The 24,881-nt window shown below is 46.6% G+C and overlaps 1 protein-coding gene across 4 annotated transcripts in view; it reads right to left on the minus strand.

Moving 5' to 3' along the window:
• The window catches only part of EEPD1 (endonuclease/exonuclease/phosphatase family domain containing 1), a 146,150-nt gene that overhangs the window by 102,449 nt on the left and 18,820 nt on the right, over positions 1 to 24,881 (minus strand). For 2 of the 4 annotated variants that reach the window (XM_060156851.1, XM_060156854.1), the window contains exons 1-2: positions 21,389 to 21,839; positions 19,897 to 20,961 (exon numbers count right to left, since the gene is read on the minus strand). In XM_060156851.1, coding sequence (XP_060012834.1) covers positions 19,897 to 20,774 — 878 coding nt within the window. In that variant the 5' untranslated portion in view covers positions 20,775 to 20,961; positions 21,389 to 21,839. Of the gene's footprint in view, positions 1 to 19,896; positions 20,962 to 21,360; positions 21,840 to 24,881 lie in introns of those variants that run through there. The other 2 variants (XM_060156852.1, XM_060156853.1) reach the window with 2 other exon arrangements.

Genomic DNA, 24,881 nt, shown 5'->3' on the forward strand with positions numbered 1-24,881 from the left:
GGGAGAAAATATTTGCAAATGAAGCAACCGACAAAGGATTAATCTCCAAAATTTACAAGCAGCTCATGCAGCTCAATAACAAGAAAACAAACAACCCAATCCAAAAATGGGCAGAAGACCTAAATAGACATTTCTCCAAAGAAGATATACAGACTGCCAACAAACACATGAAAGAATGCTCAACATCACTAATCATTAGAGAAATGCAAATCAAAACTACAATGAGATATCATCTCACACCAGTCAGAATGGCCATCATCAAAAAATCTAGAAACAATAAATGCTGGAGAGGGTGTGGAGAAAAGGGAACCCTCTTACACTGTTGGTGGGAATGTAAATTGATACAGCCACTGTGGAGAACAGTATGGAGGTTCCTTAAAAAGCTACAAATAGAACTACCATATGACCCAGCAATCCCACTACTGGGCATATACCCTGAGAAAACCATAATTCAAAAGGAGACATGTACCAAAATGTTCATTGCAGCTCTATTTACAATAGCCCGGAGATGGAAACAACCTAAGTGCCCGTCATCGGATGAATGGATAAAGAAGATGTGGCACATATATACAATGGAATATTACTCAGCCATAAAAAGAAACGAAATTGAGCTATTTGTAATGAGGTGGATAGACCTAGAGTCTGTCATACAGAGTGAAGTAAGTCAGAAAGAGAGAGACAAATACCGTATGCTAACACATATATATGGAATTTAAGAAAAAAAAAATGTCATGAAAAACCTAGGGGTAAAGCAGGAATAAAGACGCAGACCTCTTAGAGAACGGACTTGAGGTTATGGGGAGGGGGAAGGGTGAGCTGTGACAGGGCGAGAGAGAGTCATGGGCATATACACACTAACAAACGCAGTAAGGTAGATAGCTAGTGGGAAGCAGCCGCATGGCACAGGGATATTGGCTCGGTGCTTTGTGACAGCCTGGAGGGGTGGGATGGGGAGGGTGGGAGGGAGGGAGACGCAACAGGGAAGACATATGGGAACATATGTTTATGTATGACTGATTCACTTTGTTATAAAGCAGAAACTAACACACCATTGTAAAGCAATTATACCCCAATAAAGATGTAAAAAAAAAAAAAAACACTAAAAAAAAAAAAAAAAGGATATTAAGGAGCTAGGGTTGGACAATCAGGAACAAGAGGCAAACATGACCCGGAACTATGGTAGAAAGGACCCCACTGTCTCAATGCCAAATCCCTGATGTAGCAGCCTGTGCAGCTAACAGTAACCAGCCTTGGACATCGCTCCCTGTCACCAGCCATACTCTCTCTCACACGATCCTGTGCAAACTGTCCCTATGGCCACAGTGAGCTCTTTTTTTTTTTTAATTGTAACAACTTTTTTCTTTTCCTCTGCTTCTTTTTATAAAGTCCCTATAAATTGAAGTTTAGGTGGATGTATTTAAATATTTCTTTTTTTTAACTGAAGTATAGTTGATTTACAACATCATATTAGTTTCAGGTGTACAACACAGAGACTTGACATGTTTATAAATTCAGAGTGAACTCTTCATAGTTCCTGAGTTGTTAGTGCCACTGGCTCCCAACTCAGAGATTGGAATGGACACACTGACCTGCAGAGCCCAGGCCCTAGCTGCAAAGGATGCTGGGAAAGTGAGCCTTTGCATTTCCAGCTTCCCCTGTGGGTGGTGGACTCTGCTGCCCATCAAGTCTTATAAGGACAGAAATTTTCTAAGCACAGAAGGGGTAAAGTGGGAGGGACCTAAAGGAATGACAGTGGGATATAAGGGCTCTGGGTCCTCAGAAAAGTAAAATGCATTGACAAGAGGGGAAAAAGGGCCCAAGTATTATTTATATTTTTTATATGTTTTAAATGTTTCATATCAAAACTAAAGGTCCCTACTTGGATGCCAAAAAACAAACTTCACTCTTTGGCCTAGAACTATGCAAAAGACCAAGGACATGGGAGCAGCCACCAGGCCACTTGGAAACCTGGTTAAAGAGAAAGAAACTTCTAATTTTCACCTGGGTTGCTTTTAGGTGAAATCAGATGCCAGTACCACTGGGCTTGGCTGAAACTAACCAAGGAGGAGAGCCTGCAAATAATTAGAAGGCAGTGTACAGCCAACTGCATACAGGTCTTCCCAACTCTACTTACTCACTGAGAAAGTGGAAGAAGCAAAGAAGCAATTAACAGTAAAGACAAAGATCTATTTTAAAACATGGGTATATTTATAACTCACACATACCCAGACACTCTGTGGGTGGAGGCATGTACAGACATATGTCTGTGGTCAAGCAGGAATCCATGGACATGTGAGAAGCAAAAAAGATTTGCAAAAATGGGACTCAGTAAATGATGCCTGAACTATAGAAGATAATTCCAAGTTCTTTAATCTCAAATTTGACATAAAATAAAGTCTGACTCACTGCTAGCGTTGCCCTGAACAAAGAAAATTAATTTTAAATTTAAACATTTATAATTTATGGTCACTACTTTTTTTGTTTTGTTTTGTTTTGGTTTTGTTTAAAGCCAGCGACCATGTTTTGGTTCTTCCACCGGGCCTGCTCATACTTGTATACCTACTCATACAAGAAGGGCAATCTGAGATTTAAAAAGAAGAATTGATTTATGCTTGAAAAATATGAATCATGGAGAAAGGCAAAAGGAACTTAAATTATTCCGGGTGAGAATATAAGGTGGAAGGAGATTGAACTGAGGTCTCCAAACATACAGAGAGAGCCTCACAGAGGTTCTGACTGGCTGGTTTTTACTTCTACTAGGAAGGACTTAGAAAAATGGGCCTAAACTACAAATAAGGGATGTACAGTAAGTGAAGGAAGAGTATCATGGTAATAAGAACAGTTAAATACTGGAATGAGTAACATCACAAAACTTTGGAACTTTATTCTCTGGGGATTTTAAAAACAGGGAATCCAAGTATCTAAGATCTAAGCTAACACAGAATGCACAGGACCTTCGTGGAAAAATAAGTTAAGCTTTATTAAAAGTTCCAAAAGAAGACATAAATAAATGAAGAAACAGATTTTCCAGGAAAAAGTGACTTATCATTTCAATGATGTCAAATTGTCTCAAACTTCATGTATAAAGTCAATGCATTTCCAATCAAAATTCCAACAGGATATTTGAGAAACTCAAACTGATTGTAAAACTTGTCTGGTTAGAGATTTTTTTTTCCCAGCATGCACTATGCTCCCTGTCTCCATGCTTTGTTCTTGCCAGTCCCTCTACCTGGAATGCCCTTCTGCCTTTTATTCCCTCAGCTAACTTCAGTCACCTTCCAAGATTCAGTTCAGGCTTCTTCTCTTCTAGAAAGCCTCCCTTGGACCTCTAGCTTGGGCTAAGGGATGCATCCTCCACAGCTTGAGTTTACACCCTGATCTTAGCATCGGGGTTAGCTACTGTCTACCTACCTACCTACTACTATCTCACCCTGAACTGTGAGCTTGTCAAAGGGTGGGGCTAGGTCATTCATCTCTGGATACCCAATACCTGGCACAGCCTGGCACAGGACATGCTTAATGAACTAGAGAACTTTCTTGTAAGGTAACACCCAGATGACAACTCCTACGTACTGAGCACCTACCACGTGCAGCCCAGTGTTAGGTGCTCGATAGACCTCTGACCTTCTGCACTGACCAGCAAGGTTGCAGTGTGACAGCCCCTATCAAATGACGGAGCCAAAGTTCAAAGTTGGTTAAGCAGCTTGCCCCACGCCACCAGGCTAATACCGGGCGTGGCCACGTTTGGAACCTTGGCAGAGTTGGCTCCAAAGCTCTTTCCAGACCCCGCCCCGCTCCGCTCCCCACGTTCTCCTTCCTGTTGTGGAGCGCCTGCCACGAGCCACTGCGCAGAATGATGGCGGACGAGACAAGCCCCACACCGGCCCGGCCTGTGCAGCGGTGGAAGAGGGCTGAAGCCCCAACCGGCGGAGAAACCAACTGGGGCCGGCACAAAAAGTGAGCGCTCTTCACCGCCCCTCAAATCAGAGCCTGACCCGGGGGGTCAGCCCGGCAGAGGCTCCCACCCTTACCAGGGCACCCATCCGCACACCACATCCACCCGTCCATTCCAGATGGGGCTCAGGCACCGGGGCACTGTCTCCTCCCACGAAGGCCCCGGCCGCACCTAAGGCCTCGGCCCGACCCAGGGAAGGCGGTCTCCACGGCGTCACCCACCCGCCCTATGGCAGCCTCACCCTTGGGGCCCGCTTTCCCCACCAGGCCCAGTGGCCGGGCGCTCACCTCACAGCCACCTGCAGTCAAGGGCAGGCACCCACCGCCCCGGGGAAGCCAGAGTCGAGGCAGCCACTCCCCTTCTCTCAGGTTAGGGAATTTTTTAAGCAGAAAAACAAGGAAGGAGAGTTACCTGACCAGATGCCACAGTATTAACAACAGTGTGGTTACAGCACCGGAACGCATGAGTTGACACACGATAAATTTGCCATGCACATATGATAAAGGAGGATAAAGTGCGCGTACAAATCAGTGGGGAAGAAGCAGGCTGTTTGCGGACGGGACAAAAAAATTGAAAAAAAGAAAACTGGATCCCGACCTCATACCTACTCAACGGTAGACTCCAGATAGAGTGAAAACTTAAATGCAAAAGATAAAAAAACCACACAACTAAGAAGCTAAGAGGAAAATGTAAGAATGAACTTGGGGTGAGATGGATCCGTTCAACAGCATCCAAAAGGGAATTGATAGATTTAACCACAGCAAAATTAAGAATTTCTGTTTTGTGCAGGGCACCACAGACAAAGTTACAGACGGTGATAAAGTGGGAGAAGAGCTCTGCAATCTCTGAGACCAAAAAGGGGATTGGCATCTAGAATGTAAATGAACATTTCAAAACAACTGAAAAATAAAAAATAAAAAGCAACTTTACATTTTACAAAATGGGCAAAGGCTGAGAAAAGGTGTCCCCTAGAGGGGAAATCCAAATGGCTAGAAAAGTATGTGAAGGACATGGTAGCAGGGGGCCTGAGGCAGCCTGGTTCGCCATCACCTGGGGATGGACACTGGCCCACCCTTGCACGTGGCCAATGACTAAGCAGCAGTCAGGAGCAAAGAACTAGCTGGAAACCATAAAAACACAAGGTTTTTTGTTGATGAAACCATTACATTTTTCAAAGATATGTCTAAGGACATACATTTAACACTGTGCACTGGGAATCTATGGGAGGGGGATGAATGGGGAGGGGGATGAAGAAGACAATTTTTAAATAAAACCAAACAGAAGTGGAGCCTAGCACTGATGGATGAGAGAGTGCCATAAACTTAAGAGTCTAAGGATTCAACGTTCTACAGCTGGGCTCAAAAGAATAAGGAAATTAACATTATACATATTTCATCTGTCTGGGGTGACTTAGGCAGAGTCCTGTGGGAGGTTCTTTCCTGGCCCAGGGTTCTGGAATTTGCAGATATTGTCATGAACTAGCTCCAAATTACCTCTCATTGCAAACCCTGGCATAGGATGTTACATTTTGACTTTGGAAAAAAGTAAAAACGTGCTGAAGTTCCATCCAAAACACATAATTTAAATGTGAAAATCAAAGGACCCCAAGTGCTTCTCAAGGACAGTGTTACAAGTCCAGCGCAGCCAGACTGCTCCAGCCAGAATATGCAATGAAGCACACCAAATGGAATTCTCCAGGTTCCTTTCCAGATGGGGGGTTTGTTTCTGTAGGATGGCAGGCATTTTTTCCTATTACAAAACAATTATTCTAGGTTAGGCTCTGGTATAATGATCCTAAGACTAAGGGGCAAGGAAAAGGGAACTATGGAGTGAAAAGGGAGTCAGGACAAAGATATACTTTATCAGCTTAGAAACAGGTGTGACAACAGGCCACCCAGCGCTATGCAGACAGTTCTCCAAAGAAAACATACAAATGGCCAGTAAACACCTGAGAAGACGCCCAGTATCACTAATAGTCATTAGGGAAATGCAACTAAAATCCCTAATGAGATACCACTTCATGCCCATTAGTATGGCTATAATAAAAAAGAAACAACAACAAGCGTTGGGGAGGATGTGCAGAAAACAGAAGCCCTCGTATATCACTGGTGGGAACGTAAAACAGTGCAGCCATTCTGGAAAACAGTCTGGCAGTTCCTCAACGTGTTAAACATAGAATTACCATATGACTCAGCATCTCCACTCTCAGGCATACACCCAAGCGATATGAAAACGTATGTCATACAAAAACTTGTACGTGAAAGTTCATAGAAGCGTTATTCACGATAGCCAAAAAGTAAAAATAACCCAAATGTCCATCAGCCGATGACTGGATAAAGAAAATGAGGTATATCCATATAATGGAATATTATTCAGCCATAAAAAAAGAAATATACGTGCTACAACATGGATGAACCTAAGTAAAAAAAAAAGCCAGACACAAAATGCCATATATTACATAATTTCATTTATAGGAAATGTCCAGGACAGGCAAATCCACAAGAGACAGAAAATAGATCAGTGGTTGCCTGGGGCTGGGAGGAGGGGAGTGACTACTAATGGGTATGGAGTATCCTTGTGGGTGATGAAAATGTTCTGGAAGAGTGGTGAGGGTTGTGCAACTTTGTGAATATACTAAAAACCACTGAATTGTACACTTTAAAGGGGTGAACTATGTGGTATGGAAATTATCTCTCAATTTTTAAAAAATCCTGTGTCCCCAAAGCCCTGCATTCCTGACCTCACTGGATGATAGAATTGGATGACTTCCTCAAGCGCCGGCTGGGCCCTGTTCCAGGGAGCACCTCCCTTTTAAACTTGTCTCTCACACTTTCTAGATATAAAAGACTAGGAAAGAACTGTCCCCTTCCTTAACCTCCTGGTTCCATCTCCAGGTTTACGGATTCTCTGCCTCTGAATATAAAAGTGTTTGGGCTCTGAGTAATTCTGCCCAGCTTTGAACTTCTGCTCTACACTCACCAACCATGTGACTTGGGCAAGTTTACTTAAATTATTTAAGTTTCCTTATGCGTAAGGTGGGAATACTTTGCCAACCTCACTGGGATGGTGCAAACATTAAGTTAGTTAATGAATATAAAAGGCTGAGCAACAGCACATGGGGCAAAGTAAATAGTCAATAGATGTCAGGGGTCGTTTCTCCTTTCCACAAATTCCTGAGTGTTAGGGTGCCGAAACTAGGCTGTATGTACAGTCTGGGAGTACAGAGGGCATCACACAGGCAATGACAACAGAATGCCTGTTATGGGAGGGGAAACGCAGGCCAATAGGGGAGCCCATAGCTGTGGTGCTTAACAATAGGTCAGGGACAGTCGAAGTTGAGTAGGTTTCACAGTGGTCCCTCTGAATCACACCTTTCCACGGCAATGCTGAAGGGCACTACAGTTCTAAAGGGCAGACAAACTCATGTGTCACCATTACTTGTAGCCAAGGGCAAGCAGAGAACTTGGCAGAGTGGAGCTGCTGCCTTGGCGGGGGTGGGTAGAAGGTTTCAGGTCACTGCTGGCATTTCAGGAGAAAACCAAGGACTGGCAAGTTGGAAGGAGAGAAGTTCAAGGGAAACAAATCCCAGTCCCTAACTGCTGGTGTATGCTTGCCGTGGCCCGGCCAGAAAGCCGTTCCTCTTGTCCAGCAGACTGTCCCTCCAGGAACTCTAACGCAGCTTTCTCCAGCATTTAAACTGTTAAACAAGTACTTGAAATCATCACTGCCCCAGGAAAAAACCGAGACGAACAGGCTCCTCACAAAAAGCCGAAAAGGAAGTCCCCGGGCGATTTTTCTTACACCGTCTTGTTATGGGCTGAACCGTGTCCCCCAAAACCAATATGTTGAAGTCCTAACCCCCAGTACTCTAGTATGTGACTGTATTTGGATGCCATTAGAGTAGCCCCAATCCAATAAGACGATGTTTATGAGAAGAGGAACTTTGGACACAGACAGGTACCGAGGGAAGACCATGTGAAGACACAGGGAGAGGACGGCTATCTACAAGGCAAGGAGAGAGGCCTCAGAAGAAACCAACCCTGTCGACACCTTGATCTTAGACTTCCAGGCTCCAGAACTGTGAGAAAATAAATATCTTTTGTTTAAGCCACCCAGTCTATGCTCCTTTGCTATGACAGCCCTAGCAAACTAATACACTCTTAACTGTAAAAACAAATACTTTTCCTTCTCTGAATTGAAGGGCATTTGGTAGAAATAGTGACGATTTTCCCTCTCTGTAGAAAAAGCCTAAGGGTTGGAAGGGATTTTGTGATTCAGAAGAACTGCATACATTTAAACATACAGCCTTTATCAATATAATCCATCAATAAAATACCACAGTTATTTTGATGAACACAGATATGTATCTGGAATCAGGGGTTATGGGTAATCCTGCAGTCTTATCTCTCACTCATCACCCAGTTTATTTCTATATCTTGCTTTGGTAGGTCAATGACAAGAAATTCCTGATTTTCATAGATTAGATAAATAGTTGCAAATAGTAACATTCTGAACAATCATCTAGAGTCTCAGATGTTCTTCAATTTACCCAAAAGTCTAAAGGACAGAAGCAACTTTTATTTCCAAGCTGAAACTCTCACAATATCTAACAACTATATGCACTTTTACTGTAAATGTTGGAAGCATCAAAACTAATACAATTCAAGATTACAAATCTACTCTAAACAGTCCTGCCTGGCATTTAACAGAGCCCAGTGTGTGAGTACTGAGCCACAAGTCTCTTACACAGTTTCACATGTATGAACATGAATTTAACATGAACAAAAATTGAACTCAAACGTTAAACTCAGAACGGCTAAAAAAGACAGTACAGAGTTACAAACTTGGAAAGGTGTTTTATACACCATCGACTCCAGTCCACCTGCTTATTAAATCCCTCCCAGCTCACAGTTACTCATGAGTTTCATAAGCGGGCCATCTAAGGCACTGAAGAAAATGCTGACTAGTACAGGTATTAGGTCAAATTTTTTTTTAAGAGCTCATTATTCCTTCACCTCTTTTATTTCTAAAAGTTGCACGAGATTTGGGGGAAGAAACTGGGTCAATGAACTCCTGACCTTATAACTAGTTATATTTTTGAGTCAATCTTCTAGAAAAAATAACAGTGCATCAGTAACAACCCACAGTTACTGCCAGGGGTCTGCAATATACATCCACAGCAAATGCTGTCTCTAGACTACAGAAACAACATAACTTGAGCCCAGGTAGTAGTGTTCTTAAAAACACAACAGAGGTTCTCCTAACCAGCCTCTGCTCAAGGGATCCACCAGACTGTCCCCACTCCCTTCCTAAAACATGCTGAGAGCTGGGCACCCGTGGCACGCTGAGTTCTCCTGGCGGATGAGCTGTGCACTTCCCCTCTTGAGTGGGGCATCACGTGCTCATGCAGGGTCAGCTGTGTCTGTCCCCAGACTTGTTTTTGTCAGTTGTATATATTACTATGGTCTCCTAAATGTGACACAGACTGTCGAAACAGGAATGTGAGCAGAAAAAGTTGTTTCTAAGAAAAGGAAGATGAATGTTAGCCAAGCTTCTATGAAAGCAAATTGTTTAAAGAGACTGCTGTCAAAATAGGTGTGGGCAAAATGACTGTAAAAAGACTGGAAAGTCATAAAAATATAGTATCCCGGGCTTCCCTGGTGGCGCAGTGGTTGACAGTCCGCCTGCCGATGCAGGGGACACGGGTTCATGCCCCGATCTGGGAAGATCCCACATGCCGCGGAGCGGCTGGGCCTGTGAGCCATGGCCGCTGAGCCTGCGCGTCCGGAGCCTGTGCTCTGCAACAGGAGAGGCCACAGCAGTGAGAGGCCCGCGTCCCGCAGGAAAAAAAAAAATTTTTTCCCACACTCAGATTGCTTTGCAAATACCCTTGCTCCACTTTGAATAAAGAAATACCGGATACACACACACACACACACACAAAATGATATTGTTATCAGCATACTTATGAAAGATCATGACTAGGGAACTCAAACCAAGGTCTTGGTTAAGGGAGCACCTAGTCCAGTAAAAAGGCTGGGGTGATGAATAAAATACAAATTTGTGGAAAAGCATTAGTGAACTAACAGTAGCTTTTTATCATCAAGCCTTGGAATCCAATTGCTTGGATTATAATCCAAGCTCCATCACCTAAAAGCTGTGTGACCCTGGGGAAAATTACTCAGCTTCCCTGAGCCATCTCTCCTCTATCTGTAAGAGGACTGATGATGGTATCCAGTGTATAAGCCATCAGCCACAGTAATTATCAGTGTTAACTATCATTGTTTTTGTTCTTGGTACAACTACTACTACCACCACGGTCATGGACACTGAAAATATAAGCACCATATGTGGAGGGGGAGGGACACGCAGTATTTCACTGTTTAAAATGAGTCCTCAAATTAAAAACAACTGGGAACCGCTTTGCAAAGAGCTAACCAGTAAAATGACACAATGACCTGCAGTTGCAGAGGCTGCTCACCAAACAAGGAAGGACAAAGCCCCAAATCTACCGGCAGGTGAGTCCCAAGCCTAATCACTGGTACTTAGAGGCCACTAAAATTTTTACTTTTTTCCCATTTAAGAAAACAGAGACTGCAAAAATATTTAAGTCAGACTGAATTTGCTTAATGAAAATACATTCTGGGGAATTTTTTTTTCATAGAGAATTGGATAAGTATTTTTAAAAACAACAATCCAACTGAGACCTCCCACTTTAAAAGACGCCATGCTTTTAGCATAAGCTGAGAAACACGAAGCAGTGACTTCACCCTCCAGCTTTTGGGTGAGCAAACCAGGTTCAGATCCCTAGAACACAATAAAACCACACCCAAAATGCACACAACCTTCCATGTGGCCACGTGAACAACATTCTCTTGGCATCACATTTCAGGAGTTTACAGCAGCTTCTAGATAAAACAATTGAAGGCCCAGCTTAACAGCTTAATCAGGTTAATGGCTGAATCAAAATAGAATTCGCAGGAAACAAGGGCTTGTTGGAAACAAACAACTGAGCAACAGAGGTAGGCAGCTGTACTCAGTAAAGAAAACTCAGGGTTTCTTTACCCAGTAGTTTAGTACAAGGATTCAAGACTTCTCTAGGGGTTTCCCCGGTGGCACAGTGGTTAAGAATCTGCCTGCCAATGCAGGGGACACGGGTTTGAGCCCTGACCCGGGAAGATCCCACATGCTGCAGAGCAACTAAGCCTGTGCACCACAACTAATGAGCCTGAGCGGTAGAGCCCGTGAGCCACAACTAGCAGCAACGAAGACCCAATGCAGCCAAAAATAAATAAATAAAAAATAAATTTAAAATAAAAAAAAAATTTCTTTATAATGAACCGCTTAACTCTGAGCACATCTCCCCAGGGTTTCTACCCACTGGAGTCCAGCTGGTTGGCAGCTGTCAATCAAAACATTACAATAAGAATTGCTGTCCAGATCTGGCCTGTGTACAGTCATCAGGAATAGAATCAGGAAGTTTCTGAGGTTCCTAAATATTTGTTGAGGACTAAAAGCAGAGCAGCACATTTCTGTGGCCTATCCTGGATGTTCAGATAAGACTCACTGGTGTGGAATTTCCACTAAGCTGCACATGACTACACGCAAACCAGGGTGTCCATGCATGATGAACACATCACATTTCAGTGAAATGCGTGATTTTATTTGTTACTGGCAAAGACTGTTATTAAGGAACTCCAGGATAAAATCTTTTGTAAGGTAGGGTAATTTTGAAATAAAAATAACACCTACCTCAACGCTCTTCTCTCCTGTGAGGCACCGTGTTGGGGAGCCTTCCAAAGCTGAGCCCGGGCGGTGGGCCAGCCTGGACCCTCACCAGGCGGCTGCAGTGGGAGCGGCCGACTTGCCCGCCGACAAGACCCTAGCCGCTCAGACCCCAGCCCCCACTCCGGACTACGTCCTCTCCAACCACCTGACTTGGTCCTGTCCCCCAATCCTTCCTCTGTGCTGAGGTCTCCACCCACCTGCAAGAGCCAAGCAAACAGGTACCAGACCCCTGTGCTTCTTAAGCTTGACCTCCTCGTTCAAAACACACATCACCCCGGTAAGTACCTGTGAGCGTGTCTCCTTGTAAGACTGTGACCTCCCTGATGCCAGGACAGGGTCTCCCTGTGCCTCTGACCTCAGCAGGTAAGTGCTCGATCAGTGTTGAATTTAACTTATGGAAATGTCTTCTGATAGCAACAGTTACCTAAAACTCCCCATATATGTCCTCGTTCTACATGTACTTGGTACTAAACAGCAGAAGTGGCCTTGTCAGATGCCCGGTGTGTGGTTAGGCCATTTAAGATGGCTGTTCTCTTGTTCTCTGTACATCCCCTGCTCGACCAGTCCCTGATTCACTCACATGACTACGCAATCCTCTTAATTATAGGGCTTAATTAGTCCCTGGTAACTGATGAGCACACCGGATGTCAATTCCCCGCTACAAACAATAGCCTCCTCCTCCAGCAAGTACCACAGACTGCTGCCACGTCCTGCCCACCGTCTGCCGGACAAGGTGGGGTGTCGATCCAGGACCCTTTGTGTAAGATTCCCCAGTCCAATAAACCACTGCCGTCTCTGTCACTGTCTCTGGGCTGTTTCTTTGTCTCGAGGCTGGACAACTATAAGGCTTGGAGGACTGCGGGGTACAGCCCAACACCCGGGCTGCACAGAGGACCACAAGGCCTCTTCCTCCATCCACGATGGACCAAGATCCCACACCTGTCCACAGCAGATGGAGGGGCGAGGTCAGTAAGCTGCTTCATGCTGACACAATGCAGAGGCTTGTGAGTCAGCCCCGGGATTTCTTAAATGCCTCTGAGCCTGTCTTCTAGGAATCTACCCAGTTAATCCCCACAATAACCAAAACACAGGCAAGTCTTTCCAGTTTCTGCCTCTAAAGATCCTCTTATCCCCACCCGCTTCTCCTGGTCACCATCCTTTCCAGCCTTTATTCTGTATCAGCCTCTCTACTCAACTCCCAGGACCCACTCCAAGCGGCTTCCCCCGCAGCCAGAACAACCTGGTAACAGCTAATTCATTGCCTCTGCGGCCTCCTCCCGCTGTTAAAGTAAAAGCCTTGCAGGGCCCACCCACCTGGCCCTGCCTCCCCCTGCAGCCCTAGCCACCCGCCACTCCCGGGACCCCACTCTCTCCAAAACAAACACTCTCAGGGCCTTTGCACTTGCTGGCTCCTCGGGTAAAGCACTCTTTCCCCCAAGTTTTTCCATGCCTGGCTCCTCAGCTGATTCTCTAGCTTTCAGCTGAGGCTTCCTTGACCCCCATCTACTCAGCAAGCCTCCATCACCCTCAGCCTTCGCCACTACCCATAATTATTTATCTGTGAACCGACTTGTCCACCTTCTTACCTAAAATGGAAGCTCCGTAAGAGCACCAGCTTTGTCTTGTCCTACACTTTATTACCAGAGCCTGACACAGAGCTTGGCACTTAGTGAGAGCTCAAAAGATTTCTGTTGAATGAATGAATAAATAATAAAGGAACGAATATCTCCTGGAAGAATCAATACTTTCCACATCCCCGCCCCACCCTCACCAAATCAGATCCCAAATGGGCTCAGCTTTCTGGAAAGACAAAAGTAACAGCTTTCCCTTTGGTGAAATGAAGCCTGCATCCGCCCACCCCAGGCCTTCCCTTCATTCACACTCTCTTCCCTTATTAATCCTCAGCAGTCCTATTTCTGACCACCTTTCTCTCTGGAAACCACCCAGATCTCCTTGGCTCAGAAAACCGGAACTCCGCCTTGGAGCGGAGCCAAGGTCACAGACTCACATTTGAGGGTCCGCGTGGAGGGGCCCTGGCGCCCTCTGGAGTGCTCTACCTCTGGCCAAAAGCCCTGTCCTTCCGAGGAACAAAAACAGGAAGGGAGCAGAGGCCTCCAGCGGCTTGACACAGTCCCGAGAGTCTAGGCAAAGCCCTGATGCCTGGCCAGCCTCAGACCCAAGACAGGGAGGAAAGAGCAGGTGGGCCGGGGGTCAGTCAAGGGACGTGGAATTTGGGAAGAGACACCTCCACTCCCTGCTCTGAAATCAAACAAAGGTCTGGCTTCAAAACCTGATTCCAACATCTCCATTTCTGAAGGCCACATGGCTGCCATTTAATCTCTCTGAGCCTCCGTTTCCACAGCTGTCAAAGTAGATTTCACAATTTCTACTTTAAGGGGATTGCTGGGCACTTTGCCTCCAGATGTTATGTCTGGCTGCATCCATCTACCTTTCAGTCCCTCAGGATGAGCCCATTATTCTTTTTTAAAATAAATTTATTTATTTTATTTATTGTTTTGGCTGTGTTGGGTCTTTGTTGCTGCGCGGTCTTTTCTCTAGTTGCGGCGGGCAGGGTCTACTCTTCATTGTGGTGCGCGGGCTTCTCACTGCAGTGGCTTCTCTTGTTGCGGAGCATGGGTTCTAGGTGCACGGGCTTCAGTAGTTGCAGCACGTGGGCTCAGTAGTTGTGGCTCACGGGCTCTAGAGCGCAGGCTCAGTAGTTGCGGTGCGCGGGCTTAGTTGTTCCACGGCATGTGGGATCTTCCCAGACCAGGGCTCGAATCCATGTCCCCTGAATTGGCAGGCGGACTTTTAACCACTGCGCCACCAAGGAAGCCCCGAGCCCATTATTCTTAAAGGAAAAATTCAACCAGGTATCAGTCCTACTCAGTGACTTTTGATAAAATGTATGGATTTTTCAGACTGTTTTGAGGCTGAGCCATAAAAGCTGATTAACATTGCTTAACTTGGTTTAAAAACAGGGCCAGTCTAACTCTGGAATTCAGCATATGCACGTACACAGCAGCCATTCAACAGGTGTTTTTCATTGAATGAATCAAACGACAAGATGGGTTGCGTCTATATTGAGCCTACTAATCAAGTCTGATAAACTCTCTTTTTTCACAATGAGTGCGCGCTGCCAGGCACTAATTCACCTTGTGCTTTGATATCGCAAACAAACACGAGGCAAGAAGACAGATTCAGACCGTAAAAAGGCTCAAGACTCTGAGACTCACGTTCCCTTCTGACGGAGGCCATGGGGAAAATGTACAAGTGGGATGCTAAACCTCCTTATTTCTTTTGGAGATTATGTCAGCTCCCACAGGACTTATGCTTTCAGAAACCAAAGGGACTTTCCAAAATAGAACAACTCCTCAGCAAAAAACAAAAAATAAAAATGAAGCAACCTTCTCAACATCACTAATCATTAGGGAGATGCAAATCAAAACCACAATGAGATACTACCTCACACCTGTCAGAATGGCTATCATCAAAAAGACCACAAATAACAAACGCTGGAGAGGATGTGGAGAAAAAGGAACCCTCGTGCACTGTTGGTGCATGTAAATTGGTGCAGCCACTATGGAAAACAGTATGGACGTTCCTCAAAAAAATGAAAAATAGAACTACCATATCATCCAGGAATTCCACTCCTGGGTATAGATCTGAAGAAAACAAAAACACTAATTTGGAAAGATATATGCACCCCTATGTTCACTGCAGCATTATGTACAATAACCATGATGTGGAAGCAACCTAAGTTCCTATTAATAGATGAATAAAGATATTGTTTATACACACACACAGACACACACACACACAGAGTGGAATATTACTCAGCCATAAAAAAGAATGAAAGTTTGCCATCTGCAACAACATGGATGGAATTGGACGATATTGTGCTAAGTGAAATAAGTCAGAGAAAGACAAATACTGTATGATATCACTTATATGTGGAATCTAGAAAACAAATTAACAAACATAACAGAAATAGAGTCATAGATACAGAGAACAAATAGATGCTTGCCAGAAGGGGCCAGGGGGAGAGAAAATAAGTGAGGGAGATTAACATGTACAAACTGCAAATTACAAAATAAATGAGTCACGGGTATGAAATGTACAGTGTGGGGAATACAGTCAACAATTATGTAGCATCTTTGAATAGTGACAGATCATAACTAGACTTATCATGGTAATCATTTTGAAATATATAGAAATATCGAATAGCTATGTTGTATATCAGGAACCAACCTAGTGTTGTAGGTCAATTATACCTCACAAACAAACAAACTCTTAGAAAAAGAGATCAGATTTGTGGTTACCAGAGGCGGGGTGTAGAGGGAGGAGAAATTGGAGGAAGGTGGTCAAGAAGTACAAACTTCCAGTTAAAAGATGAGGAAGTACTACGGACCTAACGTATAAAATGATTAATATCATGAACACTGCTGTGTGTCACACATGAAAGTTGTTAGGAGAGTAAAGTCTAAGAGTTCTCACATGTTTTTTTAGAAAAAAACACATGTTTTTTTCTATTTCTTTGAGTTTGTATCTATGTGAGATGATGGATGTTCACTACATTTATTGTGGTCATCACCGCATGACGTCTGTAAGTCAAATCGTTATGCTGTACACGTTATACAGTCCTGTGTATCAATTATATCTCAGTAAAACTGGAAGAGAAAAAAAAGAAACAATCTTCATTCCATAGGCGGGCTGCCACCAAATTTTGCAAGAGTATTTAGCAGAAGCATTCCTCTTTTAGTCTTGCTCCATAAATACTGAAAACAAGGAAAAACACTGCCTAAGACTGAGATTTGGCAAAGGAATCTGATGAAACCCATCGGTTCTGTGCCATAGCGTGACGTCCCTGAAGGCTCCTGGTGATCGTGTGATTATCGAGCTTTCTGCTGTCCTATCTCAGGCCTCATGTGCAAAACATGATTTCTTGTAACTCATACACACTTGTCCACCAATGCAGCAGCATCTCAGGGCCAGAACAGACTATCCCGTTAGAGCCCCACCCAGGCATGCTTTAGTCCCCCACCTACTAAAGCAAACCCACAGAAAGGAAAACAAGAGCCAGCTATTCTCTTTGCAAAAGAAGTGCCCAAGCGTTTGTGTTTCTGTGGGCTTTTTTCCCCATTAGCTACATTTAACATATGGAAAAACTGAGACTTGGAGAGGTTAAGGAATTTCATCAGTTTAACACATTAAGAGGTGGAGCCAAGGGTTTTCGTTTTGGGTTTTTTTTTTTTTTCCTTTACAATGGATTTAATGTAAGAAAATGGGACTAGTACACAATTGGGCAAGTGCCCTTGGTTAGGCAGAGCGTGGGATGCCTGAACAAGAGGCAGGATAAAGGTGAGGTGCTTATAAAACGGCACGCCTGTGAAGAGCATGGGTCTAAAGTCAGAAGGTTCTGGGTCCTGGTCCCAGCTGAGTCACTAATGAGTTGTGGGATGGAGGTAAGTCATTTAACTTCTTTGGTTTTAGTTTCCTCACCCAGAGATGGAGACTCATTAATAAAAGCATGCATTACCTACTTCGCAGAGTTACTGAAGAAATCCAATGAATGTGAAAGCTGTTGGAAACTATGAAGGCACACCCAGAAGTCAGGTAACTCCTGTACTACGTATATATGTATGTATGAAAATTAACAGCCACACAACAAATTACATGCATCCATTCTTGATCCAACTAAATGTGTTTCCTCTTACTCATAAAAGGATCAACTGGAATGCGAGACATTTTTGTGAATCAGGATGAACACAGCTCTTGGAGAACGTGCACTGCTGTTCTGAGGACACGGGATCGCAGCCAGGCATCTTTTGGTGCCCTAGGAGAGCCACACAGGCAAATGGACCCACTCCAGGTCTGCAGGGGGTCAAGCCCTAAGCCAATTACTTCAGGTTTACCGGACACTAACAAGGTGCTTGGAGCACCCAGAATACTGAACACGTCGCGAACAGGCAAAAGGAACCACCAACCCACAGGACAACAGATGTGGCCAAGTGTGAGAAATGTGATGGGGACGTAAGTCACATTTAAAGTCACTCCCAGACGCTCCCTTCTACACCCTTCTGGGTTTCGGTAAGCTCTTCCTGCACTCTCACCTGAGGACAGCAGTCAAATACCTTCAACAAATCATCACCCCTCGAGGAAATCCAAACAAGAGACACCAGGACAAATCCCTCGCTGGACAAGCTAGCGCTCTTCCTCGGTGTGCCCCTGGCTGCCCCAGGTCTGCCCTGCAGATCGGAGCCCACTCTGAGGTCGGCTGTTTCTTGCTCACTCTCCCATTTTCTACCCTTTACATTCATCTGTTCTAGAATCTGAATAAATTATTCGAACTCTGGCCAGAAAGAACATCATATGGTTGAATAACAGGATGACCAGAACCACCAAAGAAGATAGTACCTAGAAAGCTCTGCCTGGACTCACAGACCTTGTCAGAAAAGCCAGTGCAGGGGAAGGCGCTCTACAGGGCAAGCCACAGGGATAGCTGACTGCCGATACACAGCACAACGGGGCTCAAACCTTAGTGCGTATCAGAACCAGCCAGTGGGTGCGTGAACACACAGAAACCCAGAATTTCTGAGTCAGTTGCTGATGCTGGTCCAGAGACCACGCTTGAAAACTCTGTCACAGTTAGTGGGCAAGGGCTACCCAGTCTATCATTCTTACTGGGGCAACTTCAGATCCTGATTCATCCTCCTCCACCCCCCAAACTAAGCCTTAGGAAAACTCATGATAGGAATTAAACAGCTAGCCCTCCTCGTCCTCCCTTCTCCTTGCCCATACATACACCCATGCAGCCACGGATGGAGAGAACAATTGCCAAGCCATTCCCGACAAGTACGTCCTAGGCTGAGTCCCGTTCTCACCTGTGAACTAGATGATTTTGCAAAAGGAGTGAGTTATGCTGCAAAACAGAGGACATGGCGGTGCAGGAAGAGCACTCAGGGGTTCCCCAGGTCCCGTTCCCTGAGCTGGTGCAAGGTCCCTCAGTCCTCAGTGACGGAGCATGCCAGTGGGACGGTGCCAGGGAAACGTTGTGACCTGGTTTTCTCCTCACTCATTTATCCTGACGATCTGCCACAATGCACTGTGATTTCCCGCCGAGAAGTCACTTCATGTCACTAACTGCCACCTCACCGGCCTCACCAACAGCTCAGGGCAAAAGAAAGCAGCGAGTGGCCCTAAACATACTGTGTCTCGGGGGGTGGCACGGCCAATTCCCTCCAGACCGGGATCAGAGGGTTTCTGCCCGGGAAGGGACCATTAGAAACATTTCTTTCCTTCCCCAAGTTGATTATGTTATATAATACACTATTGCACTAACAGTGGGAGTTACTGCTACAATAATATTGTTTTGTTTTAGGGAGGGTTAACGGAAGTTCCTACAGAAAGCAGTGTTGTGAATAATATAAACACTCAGTGATAAGAGCCCATCCTACAACTCTCATCTTCTACAGTTCAAATGGGAAAATCTGGCCAATATTCACCACACTCCAGCTTGGACTTTTCTGACTCTGGGACAGGAGAGGTTACATACATTTGGGGCTGCAACTGTGAGCCTAAAAACCAACTTCAGGCTAAATAAGGAAAAGAATGAAGAGTGATTCATTCGCAGCATTTTGGTAAATATACATAGCACGTGTGTTTGCAAATACCTGGCCTTGAAGATGATTTTCTGCACACAAATAGGCATATTTGGTGGAACGAATGTGACTTTGCCTCCCAAGAAAAAGAAATCCAGGTAGCTCTTTCATACATGCAAAACTGCAGTAGTTCCCAGGCTCCGAGTGCCTGATCTGGTGTGAACCCCATGAAGTCTTGTAAGCCAAACTATACTCTCCAAAGCAGTAACACCAATACAATCTCCACTTACCCCGAAGTTAGTAACTGATCTCAGATATACCATGTTCAAGATACAGACCTCAAGCCCAGACAGCTGTACTCAGAAAATCCTGGAGCAGAAGAAGAGCTCAGCCACTCAGAACACTGCACGATACTAGCTGGGGCCTCAAGAACACTGATTTAAAAATCTTGCTCTCTCCCTACCCCCACAAAATCCACTCATTTGCATGCACAAATGAGGCCACGCAAGAGCTGCCTTCACACCCAACACCGCTGGTGGTTCTAGTGCTCACCTGTTTTCCAGGAGCGTCATGCACACCACCTCTCGCACCCCAGGGTTGTTGGCCTTCTCCACTGAACAGCCCTGCAAGTTCCAGGTGGCCAGCCTCAGCACGGGCCGCCCATCCCTTGTGCCTCCGAAGGCCTCCACCGAAGGCCGAGTGGAGATGATCTGTGTAGGCCCCCCTGGGGGCAGGTCCAGGTCCTCACTCTGCAAGCTCAGCGAGGTGGGGCTGGGGTGAGGCTTGGCGGTGAAGGTCAGGCCCCCGTTGGTGTGGGTGGACGGGGGCCTGGACCTCTCGGCAAACACCTGGTGCCGTATCCTGTCCAGGAAGGCGGCACTGACCCCGCCCATCCTTACCAGGTCCTCGACGCTTCGGAAGGGCCCGTGCTCGCGGCGGTAGTCCACGATGCTGACGGCCATCTTCTCCGTGAGGCCGCGCACGCTCATGAGCTGAGCCGGCGTGGCTGTGTTGATGTTGACGCGCGGGGTGAGAGGCACGGCGGTGGCCAGGTGGTGAGGCTGCTGCTCCGCCAGCAGGTCCCGCCTCAGGGAGCTGGGAGAGTGCTGCGCCGAGCTGCCCTTGCTGCTCACGCAGATCTCAAACTTGACCTGCTCCAGCTTGGTGGCACCCACGCCACTGACCAGTGCCAGGTCCTCCACCTTCTTGAAGCCACCGATGTACTCGCGGTACTCCACGATGCTGCGTGCCACCGCACGTGTCACCCCAGGCAGGGTCATCAGCTCCTCCTCCGTGGCCGTGTTGATGTTGAGCCGCTCCTGATTCACCAGGATGTTGCTGAAGTTGCAGGCCGCGCTGAACTTGCGGCTATGGGACAGGTCCGAGGGGTCCCGGGGGATGGAGCGGTGGCAGCCCAGGGTGCTCCCCATGGCCGGCCAGGATCAAGGGGCCAGGAAGGCCTCACCACCACAGAAGAACTCTCTGGCTAGGAAGGAAGCGCAGTAGAGCTCACAGGCACAGAAGGGAAGGTGCAGGATTCAGGGCATGAAATGGTTACCACAGACAAACACTAAATAGCCATGCCCAGCGTGTCCAAATCACCTTTCGCTTGGCCACCTGGAAAACAAATTAATAAACATACAAATCGATTGAGTCAGTTAATCAGTTTGCATTAGCGCTCCCTACCTAGAGCTGGAGTTCTTAGCCAGGAGTCCAGGGCTGATGCCTGTCTGTGAACCTCTGAAAACACACATACAAGAGGGCTGGCCCATGAGGATTTCTGGTGAGGTCCAATTTTTATCACACTGGGGTCCAAAAACGCTATAAGCCGCTTCTCTTGGAAAGGGACCTATCCCCATCAGCCTACACCTCTCGTCCCTGCCTTTCTCAACTCTCCCAGAACTGGGGCCATCTCCCCTGCTTCGGTAGCCCAAATCTGGCACTCAGCGCCACCAGCAACTCTGGAATTCCGTCCTCACTAGTGCGGGCACGGAGAAGGGGTTTATCGCCCCCTACCAGACCCGCCGCCGTTCCGGCGCCCCACCTCTCAGCCGCTCCTCCAGGGCTTCCTCCTTCCACCTGCGGCTCCGAGGCCTGAGGCCAGGACGGCGCTGGCCCGCCGCCTTCAGAGCCAGGGCCCACGCGGGTGCGGGTCAGGGGCGGGCCGCGGGATCCCTCCCACGCCGCCTCGGGCCGCGCGTCCCAGCTCTTTCTGCTGGAGAAACTCTCAAGAGTCTCTCTCCCAGAACCGGCAGGAGCTGCAGGGCTTTGCCGAGGCGGCAGCGGCGGTGAAATCCGGCCGCTGCAGCTGCACCAAGTCTTGCGGCTGCACCAAGTCTTGCGGCTACACCAGGACTCGCTGCGTTGCCGCGGTTGCGTTGATCCAGACAAAAAGTCCTGCCCCCGACTCGAACGCGGGATCCGCAAGAACCGCGTCCACACCCCAGCACCACAGACACTGCTCCCGTTCGCCGTCCGTGTCAAAACCAAAGTCCCGGCCGCAACGCCCGCGCCTCCGCTGGCACCACGGCCACGCCTCCTCCCGAGCGCCAACTCCTCCCCCGGACTCCGGGGCACGTGGGGGCGGGGCCCGAGCGCTAGGCCCGGACCTGGGAGCTCCAAACCCGAGAGCGCGGGGGCGGGGCCAGGACGCGAGGGGGAGGAATGCTGGGCCCAGGAGTGTGAGAGGCTGGCCTGTGCTGGGAGAGGGCTGGCCAGAGCGTGTGGGGGTGGTGGTGGCACGGGGAGTGCGGAGGCAGGGCCCAGCGGGGAGGGAGCGGCCCCTTGGGCCGCGGAGGCTGGATTTAGAGACTGAAGAGGCGGCGCCGACGCCAGAGGAGCTGCGGCGGGTCAACGCGAGGCTGTGTTCGGGTCCTCTGCTCCTGAGGCCGGGTTGCTACCGGGGACCGAGGGCTGGTTGTGCGGGATGGAGGCTTTTTAGCCTCGCCCGGGGCGACACCTGCCCGACTGCTTTTCGGTGGGCTGCACCCAGGGGCGCGGCGGAAGCTACCGGGCCGCCAGCCCGAGTTCAGTCCGTCTTTGGGGCGTGGGGACAGGGCGAGGGCACTCCCAGTGGGGGAGGCACCCCTGCGGGTCAGGGGCCTCGCTTCAGTTCTGAGAACGTTCGAGAGAGGACTGAATGGGATCTTTTTAACTTCTGACCCCCAGTTTCGGCGTCCTCTTTTCTTCCTGTGGAGTATTACCTTTGCCTTGCTTACTGGGAGATGTCCTCAAACAGCTCTAGCAACTCTGTGCTACTAGGAGACGGCGCGCACCACGGATTAGAGATGTGTTCACATAGGTCACATAGCGTTGCTCGTTTGCACGTTTAGCGCACTGAGTAAATATGGATATTTTCTGTAAGTATTAAATCTAGTTATTAAGGAGGAAGAACGTGCTCGTTGGACATGATGGATGCTTCCCAAAATTCAAAAGAGTTTTTGGATACCACTAAATGGTAATTTAAAGATTAAAGAGCCTGCAGCATTACAGTGGATACACGGAGCTAGAGTACTCGATTAAACAAACTGTGTGGTGATACCGTTGAATACTTTGATCCTGGGTATTCAGTGACCTCTGAAGTTTCATCCCCAACCAATGTGACCGGTGCTTCTGCTTTAAATTTCCCAGGCTAGGTCAACAAAAACCAGTTCTCAGGGAACGCAGAGGCACTTCAAATGTGAAATGAGAGCCAGCCAAGGCTTGGCAAAATGCTATCGCCATGCTGACTGTGTATACCGACTGGTCGGGACTCTTAATGGCAAGTGACAGAAATCCAAGTCAAACTAGCTTTGACATAAAAGCTAAGGGATTTCCGGGTTCTTGTGTAGAAAAAGTTAAGGAATAGATCTTACCTATGTCACACGTGAATGCATCGAGCTCAAATGATGTCATCAGGACCTGGTCTGACCCCCTCTACCTCCTCTACTTGCTCCCCAACCCTAGCACTAGGCTACATTATGCCACTTCTTTCCTCCGGTAATCCTGTTGTGATAAGGGGGAAAAAAGTTGTTTAACAGAAAAATATCTTTAGAGGAGGAAGAAATCTTGGTTGATCAGAACGCCTTAATGGGCCTTTGTGGCTACGGATGGACAGCCTGGGGGCATTGCTAGTTGGGCTGGAACATATTTTATTATTTAATCCAGAACACTTTGGAGGATAAGATGGGAACTATTAACTTCACTGGCACAACAGGCATCATCTGGTTTTGTTTCCTAGAAACATAAGCATGTGTTCCCCCTTTTAGAAATGAAGCCAAAAGCTGAACTGCTGTGCATTAAAACAAACAAAAACCACAACAGGATGGCTAAATTTAAAATGACTGACCATACCAAATGCTGGTGAGGCTGTGGAGCGACTGACACCCTCACACGTTGCTGGTGGGAGTGTGAGAAGATACAATGATTTTGGAAATCAGTTTGGCACTTTCTTAAAAAGCTCAACATACATCTAGCACACAAGCCAACAATTCCATCCCTGGGTATTTACCAAAGGGAAATGAAAGCATAAAACCCAAAGTCTTGTACACGCATTTTAATAGGAAATTTGGTATATAGCCAAAGCCCAGAAACAACCCAAATCCACCAGTAGAGAATGGATAAACAAGTTGTGGTATATCCATACAATGGAATACTACTCAGCAATAAAGACAAACTGTTAATACCCACAATTTTGAAGAATCTCAAAGCCATACTGAATGAAAGAAGCCATGCAAAAAAAGAGAACATATTGTATGATTCCAGGGAAAAATACAAGCTGACCTACAGAGAGAGAAAGCAGATCAGCAGTTGCTTGGGGATATGATGGAGGAATGGATTAAAAAACGACACAAGGAAACTTTGGGGGGGGTGATAGAAATGTTTGAGGGGTCATGGTTTCACTGGAGTATGTATGTCAAAACTGATAGAACTGTACTCTTTTAAGATGTGCAGTTTAGTATACTTCAATTAGACCTCAATAAAGACTGGGGGGAAATCTTCAAAAAATAAAAAGGAGTGCTCTTTGAACGCAAAGAAAAAAAAAAGACAGTAATTTTAGGGAGGATGGATATGTGACCTGGGGTGGAGAGGAGGAAGCTGAAGGGGAACAAAGGGGTCCAAGAAGGTGAGTCTGGAGCTAACAGAAGAGACCAGTGAACATTCCCCAGTTAGGATTGGGGACGCAGAAGGCAGGTGTCATGAGAGAGAATACATTGTCATTGTTTTAAGCTTACAAATACTGAAGTGGTTGTCTCACAGCAATACGTATCATATAGATGTGATCCTCAGGCCTTGTTTTCCCAGCAAGAAAAGCCAATGCCACAGCTCCAAATGTTGTCCCCTTTACAATTCATTGACCTTTGTCTCATTCTTAGGATGGTTTCACCAGACTTTGATTTCCCCCAAGAAAAGTGTTTTGTTTTGTTTTTTCAGTTGGGTCACGAGAGAATTTTGGCGAGGGCCTTCCTCTGGCCACGTGATCGATGAATGTCTTGTGACAGCTGTAGCAATAAAGCAGGGTAGTTTTTAAAATGATTGTGTTTAAACACAATAAATTA

Source organism: Lagenorhynchus albirostris, chromosome 8, assembly GCF_949774975.1.
Source record: "Lagenorhynchus albirostris chromosome 8, mLagAlb1.1, whole genome shotgun sequence".
Lineage (NCBI taxonomy): Eukaryota > Metazoa > Chordata > Mammalia > Artiodactyla > Delphinidae > Lagenorhynchus > Lagenorhynchus albirostris.